Here is a 26,155-nt window from a genome sequence, read left to right on the forward strand (position 1 = left end):
ACCAAGCTTTGAATATCAAAGTAAGCAGGAAGCAAATCGCCTAAAGATTTACTTGCATACATTTGCAAAACCTGAAGTCACAGCAGATCCTCAGCCCAAGTCTGTCTAAAACCATGCAGATACTAAAAGAAAATCAGGATTCATGTGAATTACCCTGAGGCTGATAATGTTTTTTCCTTCATCTTTGAAAAACTGCCAAAATTCCCATGAAAAGCAGTGGTTTTCCAGCTCCTGTTCTGTGTGGCAGAGCTGATCTTGCCCAGGAGCACAAGGGCTGACCTGATCTGCTGTCCCAACTTCTGTGGCCCAGCTGGTTCTGCTGCAGTTGTTCTCGTGGCACCCTCAGGCCAGGCAGCTCCTCCACTGCTGGAGGAGAAAATTCAAAGCCTTTCAAGTTCTGTGCAGCTCAGCTGTTGCCAAATTCCCATTTGCAATGCCAGCCATGGTCCTTCTCCTGCTGAAAGTCTGCTCCTGTATTTGGACAGGGAGGAAGAGCAGAGAGGTTCCTGCCCCGCTGAAGCTGTTATTGCAGACTGGTGTTATTCCAGTGGTGATGGCAGCCTCTCTTCCCCTCCTGTCTGGGCAGAAGGGGGGATTTCAGGGCTGTGTCTGGGTGGTAATGGTGGTCTCTGTGTTGACAGCTTCCCTCACCCCACCCCTGCTGAGGGCCGTGGCAGACGGGCACCATTTGCTGGTGGAGCTGGCAGACATGGGACCCTCCTTCCAGTTCCGGGTGCTCTACTGGAGGAAGGGCCAGGAGAGCAGGGTGAGTTTTACCCTCAGGTTGTAGGAAATAACTAAGAGTGCCCTGAGGGATGCACACAGAGCCTGTTTGCCAGTCCCAGCTCCTGCTGTGGGGCTGAAGGACCTGCCTGGAGTGGGTTGGTGCCACCTCACCCTGCACACACCGGGGGGTTGCTGTGGGCTCCTCATGGAGAAGCTTGTCTGTTCTTTCCACATCTCCTTCTCTGGGAAAAGGAATCCCCTCACATACCTCAACTATAGCTAGGAGCCAGAAGTCAGGAACCAAAGGTGTTTGTGCTGACTTCTCCCTCTGAACTTCATCTGCTTTACTCAGACTGGGATTAAGGTGTCACACTGAGGAGCTGACAAACTTTTCTGTTTTCTGAGCCAGAAATTGCAGCATAGTAGTCCTTGATGGATTTTTGTTCCATTAATTTATCTGTTCTGGCTTTCAATCTGTGTAAGCTTGTAGCTTGTACAGCTTCCTGCAATGAGCAATTCTGCACCTTAACTGCTGTGCAGTCTCAACCTTGATTTGGGGATGAGAGAGAGAACAATTATTCCCCATTCACTTTCCCTGCTACTCTATTAGTTTCATATTCTGTATCTTTCTTCCATTCAAGGACTCCCAGATTACTGAGCTGTTCCCTGTGGAAGCCCTCACAGCTATTTTTGTCTTTACCAGGGTGGGCAGGGAGAAACCTGCAGAGTCCAAGGTGCAGGAACACTCTGTGATAGCACCATGAAACAAAACAAGTCTTCCCACTCCCTTGTTTCTCCAGCAATTGTTAATGTGACTACCACAGAGCTGACAATCCCATGGAACCTAAGCCCTAAGTTCTTGTTTCTGAGGGAGGATGCTGTGAAAATGTAGGAGAAAAATTCTCATGAGCATAATTCTGCATTTTTCGGGGTTGAATTGCATTTGTTGCTTTATTACCAGATCCTCTTGCTGATCTTCACAGTTGTCTGTCACCTTTGCTATTGTGAAATGGTTTTTTAGTACCACTAGCAGGTATCAGTTTTCATTATTCTTCCTGATCATCTCGGCTAATACTGAGTCCCCACCATGACTTCCTGCCACTCTCAATTAGCAATTTACTCATACAAAAGTCTTTAGCCTAAAAAGAGGCATCAGGAGCAGGACTGCCCACTGTGAGATCCAGCTAAATGAGATCAACCTTGTCCATGGGCTTTCTGACACCTTACATACAAGCAATAGGTTTGTATCTGGTTGTGTTTTATTAATAAAATATTAAATCTTCTTCAGCATGTGATCTTAATGACCTCAACATGAATTCTAAATTTCGGAATACTTTCTACCAACTGGACTGTTCCAAACATTAGTTTTGCTGGTCAATACAAGTCCTGTGCTGGGACTCTTATCTTATTATTTTTTTAAATTATTTTTACATTTGACATGTCTCATTTGATGTTTTTGCAAGACATCACCCCAGATAGTCATAGACCTGATTTTGTCCTTGAAATCTTTTCAAACTAATGGCCCTCCATATCATGTTTGGATGGTGGGAAGGACTTGCCCTGCCAGGGGAGCCCTCCTGGCTTGTAGGACTTTTCCATATGTGTGGAGCTGGAGGCTGATCAGGCCTTCTGTGAGAACAGGTTTGCATCTGCAGCACAGCAAGAGGAGCAGTTGGGGAGCTGTTAGCCATCCTCTCATGGCTGGGGACACTGGAAACAGCAAATCCATTTTGCTAGCAATGAATGCAGACCTATTTATGGCAATAAAATAATGTACTGCTGCACAGGGCTCGCCTCGGCCTGGTTTTGGGGTGTCCATGGGTCCGGATAGCTCAGTCCTGTTCAGCACAGCCTGTCCGGGCTCCCAGGCAGCTCCCAGCCACAGGCAACCTCAGCAAGCTCAGCTCTTACGTGAGATCAGCTCTTTAGTGATTATCAGCTCTTTCTGAATTCAGCTTTTGGCTTGCTAAGTGCCTTTGGCAGATGCAGGGAGAGAGAGGAGAAGGCTGTGTGAGGTTCCACAGAGGTGTCCTTTATTGATCTTCTGCAAAGGTCTCAGGGACAGCTCTTCTGACAAACGGGGCAAAAGTAGCTCTTTATACAGGGTACAGGAGTTTTAGGAAGTGGCAATAAAAGAATGTACTGCTGCTCACCTCAGCCTGGTTTTGGGGTGTCCACAGGTCTGAACAGGTCTGGATAGCTCAGTCCTGTTCAGCACAGCCTGTCCGGGCTCCCAGGCAGCTCCCAGCCAGAGGCAACCTCAGCAAGCTCAGCTCTTAAGTGAGATCAGCTCTTTAGTGATTATCAGCTCTTTTTGAATTCAGCTTTTGGCTTGCTAAGTGCCTTTGGCAGATGCAGGGAGAGAGAGGAGAAGGCTGTGTGAGGTTCCACAGAGGTGTCCTTTATTGATCTTCTGCAAAGGTCTCAGGGACAGCTCTTCTGACAAACGGGGCAAAAGTAGCTCTTTATACAGGGTACAGGAGTTTTAGGAATTGTCCAATGGCAAGGGTTGAAGGAAAGTGAGCTATAGTCTTACAGAGAAACAAGCAAGGGTCCAAAGGAGGGGAGAGGGGCTTCCAAGGCCCAGCCATCATGACTCTGCATTTCCTGTCCGAGGCTGCTGACTGCCATGGAGGCCGTGCAGGCCCTGTGCCTGCTACACTGCTGGTCACGCTCTTTCAATGTGCTGGAGTGTGTCACACTTCCACACACCAAACTCACTGACCCCTCACTAGCTGGTCCATCCCCTCTCTGAGCTCTCTGGCACAGCTCTCACACTCCTGTCACAGCATGGTGATGGTTTTGGCATCCATCACACCCAGAAAAAGCTCAGATCAGTGGAGGCCTCAGCCATCCCCTCCTAACAGGGTACCAGGCTCTGGTCTAGGGTAGTGGCCCACCATCATCATTATGATTTTTTGGCTTCCAGCTCCTTCCTTCCACCCCTCCTGCCCTTCCCGAGGTGTGTGGGCTCATTCTGCTCTCCACTGTGCTTTGTGTTGGCTGCTTTCATCCCCCTTTTGTCCTGCTCACACAGGCCTCAGATGTGCCCTGCTGCTCCCTCCTCTCCTCGCTAGATGAGCAGCATGGTGATGCCAGATCTTTTCATTTTCCCTTTTCTATATCTCTGTATCCTTTACACAGATTTTTGGAGCTCTGTAGCTTACTATTACATTGCTAGCTGGTTTTCCCAGTGCTTTTCCCTGCCCGGATACATAAGACAAAATATATTCCAGAGCCTCCATCCTACCTTGGTTCTCCCTGGGAACCAAGGCCAAAAACAGCTCTTGGAGACACATTTTCACCAAGAAACTTCAGTTCCACCTGTGGGAGGGGGATTTAGAAGGGGCCTGAACTTTGGGGAGGGAGAGTGAGTTGCATCAGCATCTTAATTGATGCTTTTTTCAATGATGCTAATTTACTGAATGTATAAATCTGTATTCAGCCTGTGGGGAGTGGGTTTTTTGTGGGCATTTTCCATACCTGCCCCTGGAGGCCTCCAATAAAGACCAACTTTTGTGTTCCCTCCTGTACTAATATTATCTCAAAGTGTGTGTTGCTCCATTTCCAGGTTCTTTAAGGCACCAATGGTAGGGCTGCTCTCTGATGGGAGACCCCTGCCCTGTGCCCTGATGCTTTGTGTTGTGGGGCTGTGGCAGGTGCAGCAGAAGGTGCTGAAGGAGGTGAGCTCCGTGGTTCACCTGGACACCATGGAGGCAGGAGCTGAGTACTGTGTGAAGGCTCAGACACACGTGGAGGCCATCAACAGGAGCAGCAGCTTCAGCCCCACACAGTGTGTGAGGGCTCAGGGTAAGAACCAGCCCTCCCTCCTGCCCCCTGCCATGCCCAAAGCTTGTGGGATATTAATTTGCAGAGAATTTTTAAACTTATCTTCTGATATAGTTGGCTTCTGATTGTGATGGCGTGAACATAACATCTGTATTGTCTCACCCTTCACATAAAATTAAAAAATAGAAAAAATAGAATAAAATCTAAAATAATTAAAATATTAATATTAAATAACATTTAAATTACAATTTAAAAAATATTATTCTATTATTATAATAAGAAAAATTCAAACTAATAAAGAATAAATAAAAATAAAAATATTATATTATAATTTAATTTAAAAATAAATAATAATCATAAAAATAGAATGAAAATTTTTAAAACATCTCTCAGTTACCCCATCTCTTAAGTCAAAAAAAAGCTTAAGCCAAAAAATGCTCTTCCTTTTGTTTCCACCCAAAACCTCCTGCCTGGTTTGCAAACGTGCTGTGTTTGTTCCTTGGGAGAGGAAGAGGAAGGGTCAGGAGTGCAGCCCCCCAGCCTGGCATTGGATTTGCTGGGGATGTCCCCAGGGTGGGTGGAGGAGCAGCCACACAGGGCTCAGGCTGGCTGCAGTGAGTGCCTGCAGTGTCTCTGAGAAGTTTTGCTGCTCTGTCATTTCATTTCCAGGTGACAAATCCATGTGGCTGGTTACTGCCCTCATCTCCTCTGCTGGCTTTGCTGCAGCAGCTTTTACCCTGCCTTTCCTTACCTGGAAAATAAGGAAAATCTTCCAATACTCCTGCTGCCCCGCTGGTGTCCTGCCAGACACACTGGTAACTTTTTTTTTACTGTGCTTTATTGGTTTTTAGCATGCTGGGTATTCACAGGAGCATGGGGCAGGCAGAAAAAGCAGATTGCCAGGAAGCCTTGCCCTTTTAATACCCCATTGATTCAGATGAGTTCAGTGCCTTGACTTCTACACACCCCACAGGGGTGTCCCCATGCAGGAAATGATCCTCTGGCTTGTCCACGCCATAGGTCCAAGAAGCCTCAGCAACTCTCTTCCCCCCACACTGCTGCATTTTCAGAATCACAGGATCAGAATCTTCTGAGCTGGAAGGGACCCACAAGGACCCACAAGTCCAGCTCTTAAGTGAATGGCCCATATGGGGATCACACCCACAATCTTGGCATGATCAGCACCATCCTCTAACCAGCTATGGCAGCACCAGCAACTGTTCAGGGGTATCTAGAAAAGAAGGGAAATGAAAGGCCATTGAATGTGAAAGGCTTTTAAAAAATTCCCTGGCAGTGAAGATGCTCCTGGTGCTTCAGGGAAAATGGCTTGTGAGGCAGGGACTGACCCTGCCTGAGCAGCTGCTCCCTGAACCAACCAGCTGTGCCACTGTCAACTCTGCTCCACGTCCCCTGCTACCCCTCTGAGCTTCTCAGCAGCTTGCTAAGGAGAAATCAATCAACAGCTCCTCGGGAATATGTGAAAATGTCCAGTTCAAGTGAGAATGCAGGTCAGCAGCTTCTGTGGCTGTGGGTTCTCTAGGCAGCTGTGGCAGGAAGGATGAGAGGAACACTTTGTGGGGAAAAGGACAAGCAGCCTAACTCAGCAGCCCGAGGGTGTTTGAGGGAGTGCATTTGTTTTCCAGAAGGAATCAGAGCCACCCACCCAGCTGATCCTGCGGGGCAGTGAAGAAGCTGAACAATGTGACCTGATGGTGGTTGTGATGCCCTCAGAAGAAGTTCTCCAGCTGTGGATTCAAAAAACACTTTAGAGCAGCCCAGAAAACAGACAGCCCCTTTGTAGCATCTCCATCCATCTTCATCAAAAGCAAGTAAAGGTGGCAGCTGCCAGTTCCTGTCCCTGTCCTTCACACCCTGACCCAGGAGCAGACATGGGGTGAGCCACGCTCCCTTTTTCAGCCACACTGCTGTTCCCAAGGCAGAGCTGACCAGAGCAGCACCTGGAGAGCCCAATCCCTCAGCTCCAAATCATTTCAGCCTCGGTGTTTTTACCTCAGTAAGAGCTTCTTATGTAGCTAAGCCAGCTGGAATGACCAGGGGAAAAAATGCAGATGCTGAAGTGAGGTCATGTTCTTTGAAAAGGGCACGAGGAGATGTGGCATCCTAATCTATGCACGTGACTGTCACAGTGCTGGTGCCACCAAAACTGACAGACAGCACCGTGAGGGATGCCTGGCTTTCACCAGTGCTTTGGAAGGAGTGATGTGGGAAACAGCCAGATTTCAGAAGTGTTTAGAGGGAGCTCTGCAAGACCAGCAAAGCATCACTGACAGTGTGCAGCTCCAGTATCACCCAGTCAGAGTGTCAAAAATGCAAACACTGTGTACACATGAAGGAAAAACCAGGACCTTTAGGGAAAAGAAAATTAGGGGTGAACTATTTAAATGAGAAAGGATTTGAGTAGAGAAAGATTGGGAAAAGACAGAGAAAGGTAGGCTCCAGAAATAGTAAAAGAAATGGGAAAAGAGAAAAAAAAGATACGTGAATAGTGGTCAGGATTTTCCTGGGTGCTTGCTGGGTATCCCTGTGGTTCAACACCACACCCAAAACAGAACAGTGATTATTTCACACAAGGCAGATGCGTTGCTCTGGTCAAGAGGGACAGAGTGAGGGGTAGATGCAGTTCTTATCTTGGCAAACACAGGAATATCAGGCTGGATGGACCAAGCATTGCCATTTAGTGACCATCCCAGGCCTGACAACACCATTATCCTCCAGGCACCTTGTCCTCTTGAGGAAGGAAATTGCAAAAGACAAGAGAAATTCCTTCTAAATACAGCTAAAATACAGGTGTTGTCTATATGGCAATTATGGCTGTCATATTGGAAAAAAGCCATTTTTTCACCTGTAAAGCAGAGACTTGTGTCAGCAGGGCATGAAAAGACATTGATCTGAGAAGCTCTTTTCAAAAGCTCTTCGTGGTTTTAATGAAATGCAAGACATCTCAAAGAATGCACCTTTTCCAGTTCCATTCTTGCAACCTTGTGTGAGGCCATCGGGTGGCAACAAAGCACCATGGAAAGGCAGAATTGGCTCAGGAGTCTGTACCTGTGCTCTGCCTGGGCAATGGGATCCCTGGCTCCTGGCCAGCCCCTCATTTTCCTGTTGCAGCCCACTTGTTTGGTGTATTCCTGTCTCATTAGCTTCTTTCTGGACAATATTGGAGTGCAGTCCTTTGGTGTTGAATTGTAAGATAGATATTGCTGAATATTGAGCAAATTATAGGGTGAGAAAATCCATGTAGGTCTGGGCATTGAAGACTCAGTGTTCTTTATTAGTTTGTTGATAATTAGCTGGGAAATGCCTGGCCACAAGCACCCATGAGATGCTGGGCCCAGAGATGATTTGGAAGCAGAGAGGAAAAGGGCATTTTCATGGGCAGAAATGACAAGTGCCCAGCAGGTCTCACCCTCCCTAAATCAAGCTGGGCAGCAATGGCAGCCAAGCAGGGAGTGATGCTGGCAGTGAGCTGCAGTGTGTTTGGGAAGCACAGACAGCACAGAACTTCAGCTCCTTGCAGGGTCAAGGGCTCTTGGGCAAACACAGCTTTGCCCAGTGTTTGAATTTTGAAGGGCAGCTCCACATGACAGAGGCCTTGGTAGTGGGGCTGGTTTAGGGAGCTCCCCTGCCTCAGCTTTATCCTTATTTTATACCCCACTGATTCAGATGAGTTCAGTGCCTTGACTTCTACACACCCCACAGGGGTGTCCCCATGCAGGAAATGATCCTCTGGCTTGTCCACGCCATAGGTCCAAGAAGCCTCAGCAGCTCCTCCTATCTATTCCCCCCACACTGCTGCATTTTCAGAATCACGGGATCAGAATCTTCTGAGCTGGAAGGGACCCACAAGGACCCACAAGTCCAGCTCTTAAGTGAATGGCCCATATGGGGATCACACCCACAATCTTGGCATGATCAGCACCATCCTCTAACCAGCTATGGCAGCACCAGCAACTGTTCAGGGGTATCTAGAAAAGAAGGGAAATGAAAGGCCATTGAATGTGAAAGGCTTTTAAAAAATTATTTTCATGTGTATTTTCCAGCTGCACATTAAGCATAGAGCATATGTTTCTTCCTCACTTGCAATAACAGATTTTATGTCCTTCCTCATTGCCAATAAAGCAGTTAAACTGTTGTAGAAAACTGCACAGACAACATTAAACAAAAGAAACACCCGAGAAAAAATTCTTAAAATGGGGACATGGGAGAGAACTGTGTAAGTGCCACTGCCTCCTTAGCAGACTATTCTCAATTTACATTAGGATATTCCAGTTTATGGCAGCTTGAAGCCAAATTTGAGATGGTGATTGAAAACCCTTTTCAACCTCTTCCTTTGGAAGAATGTGATGCATTTTGTTAAGCCTGAAAATCATGGTAGAGAACAAGAGCAATTCCCCTGCCTGCCATGTAGGGTGGCATTGGCACAGGCAGCTGCTATCCCTGACTCCTTAATTCATTTTCCTGCTATCCAAAAGTTAATTTTGGCACGGCAAACACTGCCTTTGATAACTGATTTCGCTCCCACCACAACGATACCACCTTGCAAAACGGCTCAGACCATTCACCCCAGTGAAGGATGTGTACGTGTGAGCTTTGCTCTGTGCCTTCCCCTTCATGAGGTACCAAGTGGCTCCATTTCTTTCAAAATAAACTTTTCTACTTTTCTCAAAAAGTGTTGCATGGAAATAAAGCACAAACCTGCATCATCTTCTGAGTTTTGGTTTTGTGCTCTGTTACCTGTGGGATGTGAGCCCAAAAACCCAACCTTTTTATGAAGACTTTGTAAGAACAGAAGAAGTGGTAATTAGAACAGTTTTCAAAGAAAAAATTATGAAGATCAGCATAAAAACTGTGGATTACCTGAGAATTTGAGCAGAGTTACATATTGCTGCACTGACAAGAAAGCAAGGAATTCAATTATCTGTTCCATGACACTAACAGCCTGGAATATAGGGTAATTTTTCCTCTGAACTATATTTCATTAGAAGTATATTGCTTTTTGCAATTTTTATTCATTTCTCTCTCCAATCAAACTGAGATCTTTAACTTGATAAATTACCATTTTACGTGTTTCCTGCATTATTACTTTATGTTTTGTCTCTTCTCTTACAAAATCCAGAGGTAACCAAAAGCACTACTTTGACTGCAAATCAGTTCTATTTCTTGTGAAGGTGGTACTCCATCCTGCAAATAAACTGCTACAAAAATAATAAACATCCAAACCAGGGACAGATATTTATTGCTTAAAGAATTTGCCTACAGATGATTCTGTTGCTATTACAGTGTGAAACAGCAGAAACAGAAAATTACTCAGTCCACGTCTCTTGTGGTGTTTCTCAATAAATGGAACTATTAAAAAAAATCAGAAATTACTAAATCAAGACATAAAAGCAATTAAAAGACGGCAAGGTTAAATGAAATTGTCCAAGTAAATACTGCACACGGAGCCCTAATTTGGTTTCCTGCCGTGCATGGGCTATAATTTAGCTGTTACTACAGAAATGGCCCCATCTGAGGATTTTAATGTCCATGATTTGCTTGGGATCAGCTCAGACCTTCGATAAGAGCCAAGGACATGCTGTCCCCGTGCAGGCAGTGGTCCTACCACACACACCCTGCCCACCCACAGCCCCCAGGCAGGGCTGTTGTTTTGCTTTTTTGAGTTTTTCTAAGCCTTCTGATGTTTATATTCTTGTAACAAACTTTCTCGTGTACTTTATATAAATAATTAATTGTTTTGCATTCTTTTCTGGAGGAAGAGAAATTTGATGGACTGTTGGTTTGTCCAGTGTCATTGGAGAGGTGGCACTGTCAGCCTTCCATCCACTGTCACTTTTGAAAATCTATAAATGTTGGAGTCAGGAATTAGACTTCCCTTCTTTTTACCTTAGAGACTCCAGTGTCCACATCGGTTCATTTTGTGTCCTAAAGCAACAGGCTGGCAGCAGCTTCCACTGGATTCACACATCCTCAGTGCTGGAGTCCAGCAGAGACATGGGGACACTGCCAGCCTGAGCTCTGCGGGTGTGGCTGCATTTAATGTTGTTAAGGGTGACTTCAGGAGGGTCTCAAGCAATATCTGCTTTTTAAAAATCTTTTTTATAATTTTTTCTTTGATCAGACATCTGAATCAAGAGTATGAGGCCTATTTAAAGACTGAGCACAGGTTTAAGTCAATACTATTCTACATTAAGTCCAACAATTCCCATTTGGCAGAGCTATTTCAACTGAGTGTCTCTATCAGTATCCAATCCTGCAGTCTCTGTTAAGTTGGATTAACACATACAAATTCCAGGGATCTGTGAAACCTGGATGATTTGGGCACCATCAGTAGAGCCTATGATGGAGGAAAGGAAAGATGCACACAATCTCAGAGGTCAAGTGGAGAGGTAGAGTGTTCCCTACCTGAGATCTTGCAGGATACTGAGAAAAGAAAGGACTTTTCCCCATCCAAAACCCAGTCAAGGAAGGGGTTGGAAAGAGGAAATATTCATGACCAGCTGTGAAGCTGGAAATACAGCTCCCAAGCTGAGCAGTCTGTATGATGCTGCTGAACTCCCTCCTGTAGCTTCATTCCCATTTAAGCTCCCAGAAGATTCATAACATTTTCCCTTTGAAGAATTGCTCTCTCATTTTGTCCCTTTGCTGAGGTCAGAGAGTTCATGTAGACCTGTGAGAGTGGTCTTTGATACCAGCCAGCTGCAGCTCTGTACTTTTATCTTATTGTGGTCTGCAAAGCAGCCTTCCACTGCACCAGCCCTCCCTGCTTTCTGCTTTCACTCTGCTCAGTGTCCTGCTCGTCCTCCAGGTTGCTCATCTATCTCCTCCCTCCTGCTGCTCTCCAGACAGGCTGATGGCTAGCATTTTCCCTCTTTCTGCCAAGTCCTGGCCTTGACTCCCTCTTCTGCCATCTGCTACAACTTCATTGTGAAATTTCACATTGTTCAGAGCCACACTCTGCTGGGTTTGGTGCTGCCTCAAAAGTCCCTCAGTTTGGAGGATGTCTCTCCCCATGACACTTTGTGCCATTTTGGGGCAGTCTTACCCAGCCTTCTCAGGCAGTTTGGCATTTTCTTAGTTACTTCTGCATCCTCATTTTCCTCACTTTTCCTTCAATGCACTGTGAAAAGCTGTCCCCAGCCAGGCAGAAGCTTTCCATGCAGCAGCCTATCTTCTGCCTGCTGACCTTTTCTCTTCCCCTTGGAACAGTTATGCAATTACCTGCCTTTGCTCTGGAGAGACATCTTTGCCACTACGTTTTGCTTTCAGTATTGATCTCTTGATTTTTAGTTTGGTTGCTTTGTCTTCTGCTCTGCTCCTGGGGGAGAGATTTCTGCTCAAATTGAGGTTTGCTACTGAAAGGTTTAAAACCTGCTGGCTGTATGTATAAATTTGCTGTGCTCTATAACTTCTCTCTCGATGTAGACCAAATGCAGTGTCCCTGTTACATTCAGCTCCCAGAGCCAACCTGACCATCCTGCCTCCCTGTGGCAAGCAAAGCTTGTCCTCACCTTCAGCAGCACTACCCTGATGGGATCATGGGCACATCCCAGGGGCTTTTGGTGCCCTGGCTTGGAATACACCCCCAGGGACACCATGTGCACCCATTTTCTGCATGGCCCCATCAAAAAGCCATCCCTGCACCTAAGCAGCCTCTTCTACTCTGCTCTGGTAAAGTCTGTTTCCCCACGTGCATTTTGCACAGGGTCCAGTTTCTGCAAAGATACAGAAACGTGAAGCTCCAGGTACAGAGCTTGCTCAAACAAATCTCCCTGATCACTCCTTTCTGAACTAAAATCCCACTGCAAATCATAATATACTACTTAAAATGCCTGGACATATGGATGAATCCTAATTATGGGGGAAAAATACATGGACATACAAATAAGCAACATTATTTTTCATATAAATGACACCAAATGCACACAGTTTACTCCTTTGCCAGGCAGAATCGGAACACTATAAACATTTAAATGTTCTAGCTTCTGTCCCTAAAAATACATTGATAAGAGAAGGGAAAACTGTCTTAAAAAACACAAGGAAGTAATATAAATTAATTCATCTGTAGTTAGTGGATTAAGCACTTCCAATAGCACAGTGGGATATGACAATATATAACTTTATATGAATATGGAAATCAGACGCCTGGGTTATAAATGAGCATGTTTGAGTAATGAACTCTTTGACATTTCTCAGCACTGTTCTGTTTGTTGTGGCCACTTTTGCTCTGGGGCTGCTTTCATGACAGGCCAGGGTGCCCAGGAATATTGAAAGACTCATGAGCTGCCATTAAGGCTTTGATGTGCAAGAATGCTTCTTTAATTGCAGCAATAAAGAATGAAGTAGGTTCTGCTTTTAGAGTTCTTCTTAAGTGGGCCTGCAGCTCCTCATAACAGCTTAGACATATCAAAGTTAGCCTTAACAAAGAGTACTAAATATTAATTAAACTTTCATCTCAATCCAATCAAACTGTCAATTATGAGGAAATAATTATTGTAACTGTAAGACAGAAAAAATTCTAAGTCAGGATCAAAAGCAGGATAGCATGATACTCAATTCACTCCCACCATAGGTGGGCACATGTAAATAGCTTGTTGGGAATTGCCTCAGGAATATCGTGCTTGCTCAGCCCTGACCTTTTGGACTGCTTCTTCAGGCCACTCAGCCAGCCAGCTCCCCCAGACACGAATCAAGGCATGACTCAGACCTGTCACTTCTTTTCATCTCCCTTCCTCTCCACCAGCTGCTGGAAGAATTAAATGCAGATAGCAGATGAGTGTAAATCTGCTGGCATGCCAGTCCCACCCAGCTCTGCCACAAAGCAGTGCTGGCTGATGGATCTGCTGTGTTTGGGACACTCAGGGAGCCTGTGTGCTGCAGGAGGGTGCCTGCAGTGCCACAGCCAGGGTGGGCAATGCCGACCCCTGATCAGAGCAGGGCCCCTGCACAGGGCACTCAGGGATGGCTTGTCTACTGCCCAGTGATGCTGGACCACGGAAATTTTTATGGGAGAGGCAACAGTTTATTTTACCACTTTCATTTCTGTCAAGACTAGTAAAGGTCTTTGCTACAGTACTGTCAGAAACCATTTTTTGCCTGGTTGCTTTAGGAACAGGGAGAATTTCCTGAGCAATCTTCTTGTCCTTGCCTAAATGCCCATGAGCAAAGTACGCGAAAGACACAAGTCATGAGTTAAAGTGAAGACCAAAATTTCCTGTGGTATCAATATTCAGCCCACCTTCACGGGGACCCCTGGGGGTTGTCCGTTTGCTGAGGGCTTAATTTCTGTCAGAAAATCAGGATTGTCTCTCAGCAGCATCTCTGAGATGAGCTGGACTGTGCAGCCCAGCCTGTGTGCTCAGAGTGCCAAGCATCACTGCTGAACACAGACTGCTTTGGGCCAGAGCTCTGAGGAAAAGATAAAAAACGGGGTGAAAACGGCAAAAAGGAGCCTGAGTCTGGAGTGAACACAAACTTCCCAGCTGGGTAACACAGTCTGGGGAAATATGGGCAATGTTTCCATCCCAACCCTCTTCTCCAAATATAAAAATAAACCCTGTTAAGTGACTGAGGTAAGGAGAAAATTCCCATTCTCCTGGACAGAGCAGAGACAGGGGAGGTGTATTGGGGGCACACCAATCATTCATATTTACCCTGGAAAGAGAGCAAGAGAAAGCTGTGAGGAGCTCTATGTCAAGGGAGGAAAATTCCAACTAGAAAAGGAGATTTTGAGCCATTTGCAAGACAAATGAATTGAACAAGGGAATGCTGTGGCTCTGGGTGCTGAGGAAAAGCAAAGAGGAGCTGCCAGGAAGGGTCCAGTCCAAAGTGGCAAGAGGAGCTGGGAAATCCAGTCCAGTGACAGCTGAAAAGGACAAAATAAACACATGAGGAAGCCCACGAGGACAGAGCCATAAGAAATGAAAATTTAAATAAAAGCTATAGGGGGTTTAAAATGTTGATTTAAGTCCAGCATATAATCCCATGCATTTGACATTGCTGGTTCAAATAAACACCCAGACTGAGCTCACCATGTCCCCATCAGCAGCAGAGGACCCAAAAGTAGGGCTTCCTCTCACTTTAGTGAATGGTGCCTCTGTTTTCCACTAGTGAAAAACAGAGCCTGATTGAAAGATTCCTTTTGCAAAAGCTATCAGTATTTTAAATCCTCCCAGTCAAATTGGTTTTGTACACAGTAAACACTGAGTAATAACAATTTACACTGATCCTCTAAGAAATACTAAAGGAAAAGGGGTTACTATAACCTGGGAAGGTAATTTTTCTTACAACATCAAAGAAAAGTTATTGTTGCAAAAAGGTTTTTAAAGATTTTTGTAGCCACAACCTGAAAACTACATCTCTGTAGCATTCAAACCCTTCTAAGTTATCATCAAAGATAATACCACATAAATACTACTTAATCCAGGCATCTGAACTGCCTTCTGCAACATATGCATGATCTTTCCATTTTTATACACAACAAATCTGATAAACAGAGATTATATAAAGAGAAGTCATTGGAGTATTACAGCATGAGCATAGCACAGAATAGTTTCCTTCTTCTCAAGTAATCCCAATAATAAAAAAAAAAACAACTGGTTTCCTTAAAAAAAGAAAATTATTCACATTAAAAAATTCTCTGACAGAGCCTACTTTACTTTCTGTTCAGTTTTTTTAAATGCTTAAGATTCTAAAAGCTCTGTATCACAAAGCAAACCAAATTTCTGCTTTATTTTACCTTTTTTTTTTTTAAATTTACTGCCACCATGTCGTTCTCAACAGCTGTGCCAATCTGAAAAACAAGAATGAAGAAGATAAGGAGGAACAGAAATAGCAGTATCTGTTAGGATTAGGAGTTAAATAAAATGTAAGAAGTATTTAGGACAAAATTATCCCAGAACACAAAGGTCTTGGATGCCCACCCCTCAGGGAGATGGGCACAGGGAGAAGCAGAGTGTGGAGGTGTTGGTGCTGCAGGCCAGCAAACACAATCCACAGGGCAACAGATAGAGAAAAATTGTGAGAAAAGAGCTGTAAAGACCTATATTCACACTTGGAGAAGTGTGATGATTCAGATGCTGGCAGCCACTTGAAAGACAGTCCTGAAGAACAGCACCAGCTTCCTTGTGAAGGTTTTCTGTCAAAGTTTCAAGTGCTTTGTTTATTCCTCTTAGCAAGTGGATAACCCTGAGAAATACAGGAGCATCACAAATGCATTACTGAGTAAATGTCCTAAACATAAAAATAATTGAATAATCCAGTGGTCCTCTGAATAGCTATCACCTTGATTTCTTGCATGCAATTAAAACCAAGGAAAGAATGCTGATTATTTGGCTGCAAAATGTAATGCTGCAAGGGCTGGGATAGGGAGAGGTGCTCTGCAATTCCAACAGGACAAGAAGAGGCACTCTGCTAGTGCAGAGCACAGGAGAAAACCTGGCTCTGAGGAGGTGGCACTCAGCAGGCACAGGCAGGAGTGGGCAAGGCAAAGCCTCTTGGGTTCAAAGTTACTTCAGCAAACTTGCAGAGCTGCCATCACAATTGCTCTTACAGAGCTCTGTGAGTTTTCTCACAAAAGTTTTCTTTTAACTTTCCAATTTATTTATAACAAAAAATTACCAAAGCCAGTGGTCAATAGTGGGAAATCTCATCAACAGTTGGGCACAGACATTCAGGACAGGTACCAAAAAGAGCCATGAGTCCTGTGGCTACCTGTGAGGGGCAGCAGGAAGGCAGGAACACATCCTGGAAGCCTTAAGGAGAAATTTCACCTCATCCTCCCTGGCTTTCTCAAGGAGCTGGAGAAGCTGTCCCCCCACGTCCTGTGTGCAGGCAGCAAAGCACAGCACGAGCTCTGCCTGGGGCTCATGAGCACTATCCTGTCTGTCAGTGTGAGCTGCTTGGCTACATGGATGTTTCCAGCATATTGGAGATTTCCAGTGTGGAATATCAGATATTTCAAATAGTGGATATTTCCAGGGAAAGCCATTGCTCTGAGAGCAATGCTCCTGTCCTTCCCAGGAGAAGATATGGTACATCTGAAAGAGGCAGCTGTCTGTCTAAGCCAGGATATCCCTGTACCTGCCTGGGTTATTTCCAAAGGTTGGTCACTCCTAGCCTGCTAACTGGAGAGTTTCAGGTTGAGGCTGCTCTGAGAGGCCACCAGCACACCCATGGCCCCTGCAAGGAGTCCAAACTAGGCTGGAAGGAAATCCCACTCAGAAGGCACAAACAGCTTCTTCACCACTGGAAACTGAGTTCATCCACCAAGGGACAGAAGTATTGTGTGACAAGTGTGGCCACCTCAGTGCTGGACACGGGGGTTCATGGGTTGTGCCTCCACCACTCTCAGGTGCTCTGCTCCTCAGGGCACTCAGCACTCAGCAGAGAGCTCTGAGCAATGTGCTCAGGGGTCAGAAACTCTGCAAGCCAGCTGGACATCATGAGTGGACAATGCACTTCTATTTGGAAATGGGATATTGAGTATTAACTGCTCCCTGCTCTCGGCATTGCCATCTGGTGAATAAAGCCCAGGGTTTGCTCTAATTAGCTCTGTCCGTCTGCACAAAGCAGGACCTACAGAATTTCCTCTAGATACACTTCAACCGAAACATCTGCAAGAGCTGTGTCTGGGAGTAAAAGCCTGGGCAAGGGGCTCTGCTTGGTGCTGTGAAAGATGTGGGTTTCACACATCACACACTTTCAAATCTAAATTCCTCTGGGGCTGCCAGAGCAAGCCTCTGAAGAAAGAGATTTGCACCAACATGCCGAAAGCAGAATCAAGCCCTGGATTTACTACTCTCTAGCTCAGAGCAGAAAAGCTAAAGTGCCACTCCATCCCTCCTCCTCCTGGACGAATCTCTACCCCGGGGTACACGAAAAATGCCTTTCGCGGCTCCACATAATAATAACATTAATAATAATAATACTAATTCTTTTCGGGACTGAGCCGTGACGCCTCCCCCAGGCCGGCGTGCTGCAGCGGGCTCCGAGCGGTGCCGGGCACGGTGGCAGCGGGTGGCAGCTGTCCCTGCCTCCTCCTGCCCATCCTACGGGAGCAGGGGACAGCGAGCCTGGCAGCCTGCAGGTGTCTCCCGGCGGAGGAGGCTGCGGAGCCCCTCGGGAGGATGATGTGCGGTAGCCGAGCAGATGTTCACTCGCCTCTGGGGCTCCTCGGGAGGCAGAGCCGCTCCGCTCCCCTCAGCGCGCTGAAGCTCCGCGGCTGCGAGAGATCGGCCCCGCTGCCGCGCCGGCAGCTGCTCCTCTAACCAACAAAGGCAGGGTTTCAAGTGAAGGGGAAGAATGGGAGTCTGGCTGCAGAGCTTCCTTCACCGCTTCAGCAGCAGACTGGAAGAAGCCGAGAGTTTTGATGCCTGGACAACTGGATTCTGAATCGTGAGAGGCTTTGAAACCCACCCCCCCCTCCCAAATAAAACAAACCCCTTTGACTTCTTCTCTCAGCAGGAGGGGGAGGGAGGGCGGATTTACCATGAAGACAAATCGAAGATGCAGAGCCCTGCTAGCAGTGAGTCTGAATCTGATGGCTCTCCTCTTCTCTACAACAGCTTTTATCACGACCCACTGGTGTGAGGGCACACAGAGGGTCCCCAAGCCGAGCTGTGGGAAAGAGAAGAAGACAAACTGCCTCAACTACGGCGGGAATGAGACTGCAAATGAGACGAACCAGAATGTGGTTCATTACAGCTGGGAGACGGGAGATGACCGCTTCCTTTTCAGGTATTTCCACACTGGGATCTGGTACTCCTGTGAGGAAAATATCAATGCTGCTGGTAAGTATAAAACAACTTCCTCCCAGCCTGTGTTGCTTTGTGCTCGCCTCGGTGTGATAAGCGACGGGCAAGCCGTTCTGTGCCCTGCCTTAGAGCAGAGAGAGGCAGGGGTTTAACAGTTCTTTGTCGAAAAGCAACCTGTTTCCTGCGGGAGCAGGGATTTGCTTGTTTACCTGCTGGCTGCTGCAGGCTCTGAGCTGCCCAGCCGAGGCAGCTGAGCCCCGGAGCAGCAGCGGGTGCCGCCGAGCCGGGCACTGCAGCCGGGCGGGCAGCGCTCCCGCAGCCGCTCTCGGAGCGCACGGCGCTGCTCCGGCAGCTCCTGGCATCCCACAGCCATCGCCCCCCGGACAGCCACAAAGGTCACGGCTTTTACCAGCTTCTGCCTCTTTCCTGCTCGCTCTGAAGTAAATGACCGCCCGCGAGCCCTCCCCGGAGTGCGTGGTTATTGAGCAGAGAAATGCAGTTAAAGGGCTCAACTGGGCACAAGAAAGCTCATTTCTGTTCCCTGCTCAGCCATTTACTTGCTGGGGAGCACTCAAAAAGACATCTCTTCAGCTTATCAGGGCATTCATTTCCTCTGCTGTAGCCTGGCACTTCCCAAGGAATAAAACACTGGAGGGTGGATGGCAGGCAGCTGCCCTGGGACCGATTTGAGTCTCAGCAGATGCAAACTGACAGCCCCTACTCCCAGAGCTGTCTGCTAGAGCTAATATCCACACTCTTCTTTTGAAAGAGCTCTTTTCTAGATTATGTGACTGAAAAATAAAGTTTACAGATGTGACTCAGTAGGAGACGATGGGCTGTGGATACTTGCTCCTCACTGGGCTGTTCCCATCCCATCCCATCCCATCCCATCCCATCTTGCCTTTGCCCTAGGAGTAGATCAGGGAGTTGGTCCTTCACTGCTGGGAGAGAGGAGCAGTTGACCATGGATGTGTTGTGTCTCTGAGAACACAGCCCCTCTGGTAATGGGAAGTTTAGGGTAGAATTCTGGTAAAATTGATAGAATTCTCTGTGAGAATGTACTGCTAAATGGGGCAAACCTGGGAAGTGCTCACAGCCTGTTTCATCCCAAGGGGTTGTGTATTCTCCCTGGTGTTTTTGAGGAGAGTACTTGCAGAATTAGTTGTTTATTAAAACTCAATTTAATGTTAAAAAAGGACAGTTCATGAACTCCAGCCTTGGGACTGCAACAGCTCCAGGCTGAAATGAGAGCACCAAAGCAACATTCTTGATGTTAGAAAGAAAACACAGAAAAAAAGCTGATTTGTCTTACTGATTGGGGAATCAGCTTAGGCCACAGCAGCCTGAGTGAGCAGCCTAAGACTCTCTGGCTTTCCGAGCATCTTAGCTAGGGTTGGCATGATCAAGGATGCCCATATTTCTGGCAGATACTGAAATCTTTCCAAGTCCAGATTTATGTGTGAGATAAGTTGTAACTGTGTGACTCTAGCCCACTCAGAAAAGTGAGTTATCTGTGGGAGCAGAGAAACACAGTGATCTATTCTGCACCGGGTAAACAAAGCTGTGCTGTAGTGGGTGATTTCAGGAGAGAGCTGGAAGCCAGCTTCGAAAAGTTATGGTGAAAGCAGGAGAGAAGGGGTTGCTTCTCCCTCCCCACACCCCCACAGCAGTTCATTGAGTGTTTCCTCTTATCTGAAACTCTCCAGTTAGCAGGCTAGGAGTGACCAACCTATGGAAATAACCCAGGCAGGTACAGGGGTATCCTGGCTTAGACAGACAGCTGCCTCTTTCAGATTTACCATATCTTCTCCTGAGAAGGACAGGAACAATGTAATGGACACGGGTCTAAATTTGTCCCTAATAGTGCCAACATAAAATACCCGACAGCTCTTCACTCAGACTGATGGGTTTGCAATGCCAGACTGTCAGAGTGTTGTCATGGCCTCTTGCAGCCTGACTGATGATCATTTTATCTGAGCTGCAAGGCCCCGAGGCACCAGCCCCAAGCCAGCAGCACAGGGCTGTGCTTACACAGACAGCCCCACTCCACCTCGCTGTGAGGAATCCAGCCCAGAGGCTCATCCCCCATCCTCAGCACACCTGCTGAGCCCAGTCCTGCAGGCATCACAAGTCACACGGTCATGGCTGTGTGTTTATATTGTCATTAACTGCATTAATACGGTTAAATAGGGGTGTATTCAATTAGTCAAAAATGCCCAGCTCAGATGCACTGTACACTGTCAATAGCATCTTTCTTAAAGCTCTACCAGCAGCACTCTGAAGTGACTGCAGCAGCAGCCTTGCTCCAGGCAAAGTCCCTTCCACAGTCACTCCCAGCCTCACACTTTGTCAGCAGAACATATGGCCAGAGCCCATGGTCAGCACCATTCCCACAGCTCCCATCCCATCCCATCCCAATTCCTCCCTGACTCACTGATGTCTGAATTTAAGCAACGTGAGAGGAGACCTCATCGCGGTCTATAACTTCCACATGGGGGAAGAGGAGGGTCAGGCACTGATCTCTTCTGTCGTGACTAGGATCAGGATCCTGCAATCTATAACTTCCACATGGGGGAAGAGGGTCAGGCACTGATCTCTTCTGTCGTGACTAGGATCAGGATCCAAGGGATCCAAGGATCCTCAAGCTGTGTCAGGGCAGGTTTAAGTTGGATATTGGGAAAAGGTTCTTCCCCCAGAGGGTGTTTGGGCACTGGAACAGGCTGCCCAGGGTACTGGTCCCAGCACTGAGGCTGCCAGAGCTCCAGGAGTGTTTGCACAACACCCTCAGGCACAGGGTGGGATTGTTGGGGTGTCTGTGCAGGGCCAGGAGCTGGATTTGATGATCCTTGTTGGTCCCTTCCCTCTGATTCTGTGCTGGATCCCACCAGGCACAGGTGAATGCCAGGAACTCTCTGTGTGATCATGGCACTGCCAAAACTCTCCAGGGCCTCCAAACTTCCACAGCTACGAGCCACATTCTTCCTCCAGCCGCCAGGCTTTTGATTTGTCTCTCCTCCAGCCACACTGTCAAAACTTTCTCCTCCCTGCACTGGTGCAGCTGCAACACAGCAGCTCTTGCAGTGCCAACACGAGCAGCTCCCAGCAGGCTGAGGCTGTAGGGAACAAGATTCCAGGGCTCCCACTTGGCTGGAGGGCCTGGGACTCAGTCACACCTTAAAATGACATTTAGGCAGCAAGCAAACACATTTTTGAGTGTCTTCTCCTTGGCCCTGTTTATCTGCAATGTGCATTTAGATTCCAGAGGCTGAGGTGCAAGCAGCATGCCATCCACTTTGTGCAGAGCCCAGCGGAGCGTGCCTGCCTCTTGGTGCCAGTTTCTGCTTTCCACTGACAGCTCTAACAGAGATTGAATGCTGTGATTATTTCTGAAATAATTTGTGAATCTAGAGTTTATTTTTATCCAGCATGTCTAGGACAGCTCAAGAATTCAAAAAGCATTTAGTACCTGAGAAATGTAATTGTGAATCCCCTCTGGGAAAAGAGGGACTGGAGCATTTCTATTTCACTGGTGGGGGAGTCCTGTAATTATTTAGCACAATTTCTGACTCAAAAGTCTGCTAAATCCCAGTCTGCCAGAAAGAGGTTCTCCCTTTCAGAGTGGGTTCAGTGCTTTGGATGCCACACAGGTGGAGGTGCCTTCTGTAGGAGCAACACACCCAACCTCAGAAGGGGATGAGGACAAAGCTCTGCAGAATGTGCTGCTCATGAGCCCTGGTCTGCCCTCCCAGGCTGCACCTGGGGCCTCCTTCTGGGCTGTGAACTCCTTGGCCAGGGCCAGATGTCTCAGAGCCAAGCTCACCAGCATTTAATTTCTTTTTAAATGTGACTTTGGGCACGTATCTTGTTGCACATGCAGTCCAGCTCTGTGCTTGGGCACCTCACAAGGCACCACAACAGTGCTGCACTGACAGCAGCAGTGGTGAACCTGCTGCTGGATTCCATGACTCAAAAACACACACGCCATGAAAAAATTAACACATTAAGTAGGCAAGGTGGCATATCAAATTCTAAAGGGGGGTTTGAGAGTAGGAAGTAGTTTGAGTTGCTGGGAAGCAATGAGAAGTCAGCCAGTTTTGCTCAATTGTGTGTTTGCTTTGATGTTAATAGAAAAACCCATGAACTCAGACCTTGCTTTAGTTGCCAGTGAACAGACAAGCTCAGTGTTAACATCCACAGCCAGAGGGGAAGAGCAGCTGCCCAGCTGCCTTTTAACACTACTGTCCCATTAAATAAACAAGCATGCTCACCATGCTCCCCAGAAATCAGGAGAGCAGGAATGAGTATGCATGGCTTGTTTTGTGGGTTTAGATTGAATCTTTTGGAGGGCACGGGGCCTGTAGCCCTTTGTGTGCTCTATGCCACCTATTCCTCCTGAAGGAGGAAATGAGAGTGGACTTTGAATTGGATGTAAATATCAAAATGGGTCAGAAGTGTGGGCTCTGAATGCGCCTTGAGGAGGAGCCAGAGAGGGAGAGGTGTTTTTCCTGCAGAAATGAGTAAATCTGTGCCATAAACACCAGAAGTTGCCCCAGCCTTTCCCAGCTGCAGAGCCGTTCTGCAACACCTCTGTCCCCCGCCCCTGTGATAATCACACATCACAGTGATTCACCACAGGTGGCTGCCCAGACAGGGGCTGGGGAGAAGTGAGTATATAATTAAAAGCAAGAGGACTTGGGAATTCTTGCTGGATTATGAGAAATACAATATAATTGGCATGACTGAAACCTGGCAAGTTTATTCGCATGACTGGAATGTAAAAATTGCTGGTTATAAATTGTTAGGAAGGAAAGAGTGGTAAAAGGAATGGAGGAGGTAGAGCTCTGTATTAAAGATAAAATTTCCAGTGCTACAGGAACTGAACCCAGGGGGCTAGGATAATCTCCATCTGAGGATGTTGAAATAATTGGTACATGAAAATGCAGGTTTAGAAGAATCTGTACATCACTATTTTAAAGAAAAGTGGGAAAAAAATTGTGCAGGCTACTTGACCCAGGGATTTTAGGACAGTTTTCTGAGAAAGCACTCATTGCATGGCAACAAATAGGTTTTATCAAAGGTATGGGTTTATAAAAGGTAAATCATTTACCAAGATGAATCACTTTGCAGACAAGGGTAATGGATTAGACCCAGTCTCTGTGGATTGGCAAAAAAAGATTTGGTGGAATGTCCCAGTGAAAATCCTTTCCAGAAGAGCTGCAGAGAGTGGGGAGGATGGTAAGAACAGAGGGAGAGGCAGGCAGGCTCCACACTGGGGAGCACTGAGCAGCCTGAGCTCCAGGCTGCACAGAAGGCCCAGGGCTCAGAGATGTCCAATTGGTGGGGATCAAGTGACAATGACAGAGCTCTGACAACACACACCATTGACCGCTTCCATGATTCCAGAACAAAAAGGCTTAACAGACAAAAAATAAATACTCCTTCCTGCAGAGCTCCCTGCCAGGGAATGTTGAGAAGGCCAAAACTGGGAATGAACTTGCATGAATCCAAAGAGCAAACCTCCATTCCTGTTACTGACAGGATGATTTTAGAGCAATCCCTGAATTGCTGCTGCAGTTCTGGTGTGACAAGGGGAGTGCAGGAGCAGAATCACCCTGTGCCCACCCCTTTGCTCTTCCCTAAATATCTGCCACTGGCTTCCCAAAATATCTGTCACTGGAGACAACACAAAGACAGTGGAGCAGGAAGACCTTTTGCATCAACCTGTGTAGCAGATTTACTTTATTTTATTGTCATTGGGATAAATAAATTGTAAACTGACTAAAAAACAGTCTTACAAGGAGACCATGGCAAGTAATACAAAAGGGAGAATTATCCCAATGGAGACCAGATGTTTCTAGCTGTCCTCAAATTTGCTTTTGGGACTGATTCTGTTATAGCTGGGATTAGCAATCTAGGGAAAAAAAGAGCTAAGGATACAATTTGTGTCATCTAAAAAAATAAAGGTGAGATGAATCCTGCAGCCAGCCCATGGCCATCAGCAAACATAGGTGTCTGTGCCCAGACTGATCAACATCCTGATTGCAGAGGAGAGCAGGAAGGTCACACTGCTCCTCCTGTGGGATCAGCTGAGCCCTGGGATTATGTGTTTGCCTCACTGGCCGAAAGAGAATCTGTCTAAGACACTGCAATTCCCAACACACAAGTTTTAATTTGAAGAGAATAATCCTGCTTTGAACGCGCCTCTTACGTACATGCCACACAAAATCTGGGAATATTGGCATTACAGAGGAGAGATTTTTCTGCATAACTGACAATGTGAGCTGGCCTGATAGAGTTGTAAGAGCAGCATTACATTTTAAAGAAGGTTAAAAGCACCAGCTGCCAAGGCCTAAAGCTCTGTGAGGTCACAGGTAGGAGCCAATTGCAGGGGGAAGATAACCAGGTTGGGGGCCAATATTTGTCTGGGGGTGGGGGTCTGGGAGCTGCCAAGTGCTGTGGCATAAAAAAGAGATTATTCTGGGGAAAAATCAGCACCACAGGCAACACCAGTGTGTTTTGTAAATGCCATGGTGCATGGGTATGGTAAGAAAAAGGGGAAGGTGAAAGAGGTGCAGTGGGATTTCCAAGGTAGTTAAGGAAAAGAGAATCTCCTTCAAGAAAAGAAAGCCAGTGTTCTGCAGTGTACCAGACTGAAGAGCTAGAGGGGATGCAGTGATACCTTACACATGTGTGGATAAAGAAAATCTAATTACTTAATTCATAACTGAGGGGGGAAAGTGACGATCCAAGGACAGGTCCCACAGAGTGTGTCTGGACCTCACCTCCACAGAGGGCAGTGTGAGCAAAGGAAACCCAGGGGCTGAAATGGAGCCTTCCAAAGTGCCAGGAAGAGCTGCAGGAGAGAAGAGGAGTGTTTCTGGCATGAGAAAGCTTGGAGTGAGTCCTGCATAGCTGATGTGTTGGTGTTTTAGGAGGTCTGGGAGGAGCCCTCTTGCCTCCCTGGCTCACACGGTGCCTGCTCCGTGACGCCCCTGCCCCGGGGGGGCTGCTGGGCACCAGTGGGAGCCAGGGAAAAAATAGCTGCTGACTGGGTGCCCATCACGTTTTCTGGAGGTTTTAATGCCTTCTCTAATCTAAAGCAGCAGAAATTGGCTCCAGGTGGAGGCAGTGTGTGAGGAGGCTGCTCTGCCACTGCTGACATTATTACAGCTGCTCAGGATCTAATTGGTATGGCTGCTCATGCACTGAACATTAAACTGATGATCTAATTTGGGATCAGAAGGGAAATCTCCCTCAGGCTAGATATCAGGGAGAGTAACAAATTTTTGCCTTCCTTTACAGCATGGGAAGGATCCATTGCAGAAAAGCACTTGTGAACTCCTCCTAACAAATCCCTGGTATTTTGCTTTCAGGATGAGATAGGTCTGGCCATAGGAATTTACAGATTTATTCTTGTTCCTCATGAGAACTCTTGCTCCCTTCCTGTGGTACACGATAGCAGTGATTTCTGTGGTGGTGATTGCTTTATTGCAGACATTCAGGTTTTTATAGCATGTTGGGGATATTTTGTGTCTGCGGTGCTCTGGGAGTTTTGGATTTTAGGTCCTCCTGATCCTGCTGGGCAGACTAGCTGTGTGAACATCTATCATCCATAAAACATGGACATAAAGTCCCTGCAGGCAGAGCCTCATAACAGAGCAAAGGAAGGGACCAGGCAGCTAACTACTCCTTATTAGATATGTTACTGTTCTTCATGAGTGTTTGAATGTGCCTGTTCTCAGCCATTTAACCCAGTAGCCTTAAAGGAAACATCTGAGGAGTTCTGGTAGCTCCTTGTAAATGGGATAAACTTCAAAGTGCTGGAAGATTAACACACAGGTCCCAGATTTCAAAGGGAACTGAGATGC

At 46.7% G+C, this 26,155-nt stretch overlaps 2 protein-coding genes across 6 annotated transcripts in view; both read left to right on the plus strand.

Moving 5' to 3' along the window:
- The first annotated feature begins 570 nt into the window (after positions 1-570).
- IL20RB (interleukin 20 receptor subunit beta) lies at positions 571-9,207 on the plus strand. The gene is made up of 4 exons (XM_039731623.1): positions 571-766; positions 4,386-4,536; positions 5,185-5,330; positions 6,159-9,207. The coding sequence occupies exons 1-4, from the start codon at positions 620-622 to the stop codon at positions 6,282-6,284; spliced, it is 570 nt and encodes a 189-aa protein (XP_039587557.1). The 5' UTR covers positions 571-619; the 3' UTR covers positions 6,285-9,207.
- Positions 9,208-17,534: 8,327 nt separating this feature from the next.
- GSG1L (GSG1 like) overlaps positions 17,535-26,155 on the plus strand; it is a 55,650-nt gene continuing 47,029 nt past the window's right edge. For 3 of the 5 annotated variants that reach the window (XR_005630238.1, XM_039732577.1, XM_039732576.1), the window contains exon 1: positions 18,023-18,323. Coding sequence is in view for 4 of the 5 variants with exons in the window: in XM_039732577.1 (XP_039588511.1) it covers positions 18,023-18,323 (301 nt within the window). In the remaining variant the exon portion in view is untranslated. Of the gene's footprint in view, positions 18,324-26,155 lie in introns of all 5 variants that reach the window. The other 2 variants (XM_039732573.1, XM_039732575.1) reach the window with 1 other exon arrangement.

The sequence above is a fragment of the Passer montanus genome, unplaced genomic scaffold (genome assembly GCF_014805655.1).
Source record: "Passer montanus isolate IOZ18808 unplaced genomic scaffold, ASM1480565v1 scaffold8, whole genome shotgun sequence".
Lineage (NCBI taxonomy): Eukaryota > Metazoa > Chordata > Aves > Passeriformes > Passeridae > Passer > Passer montanus.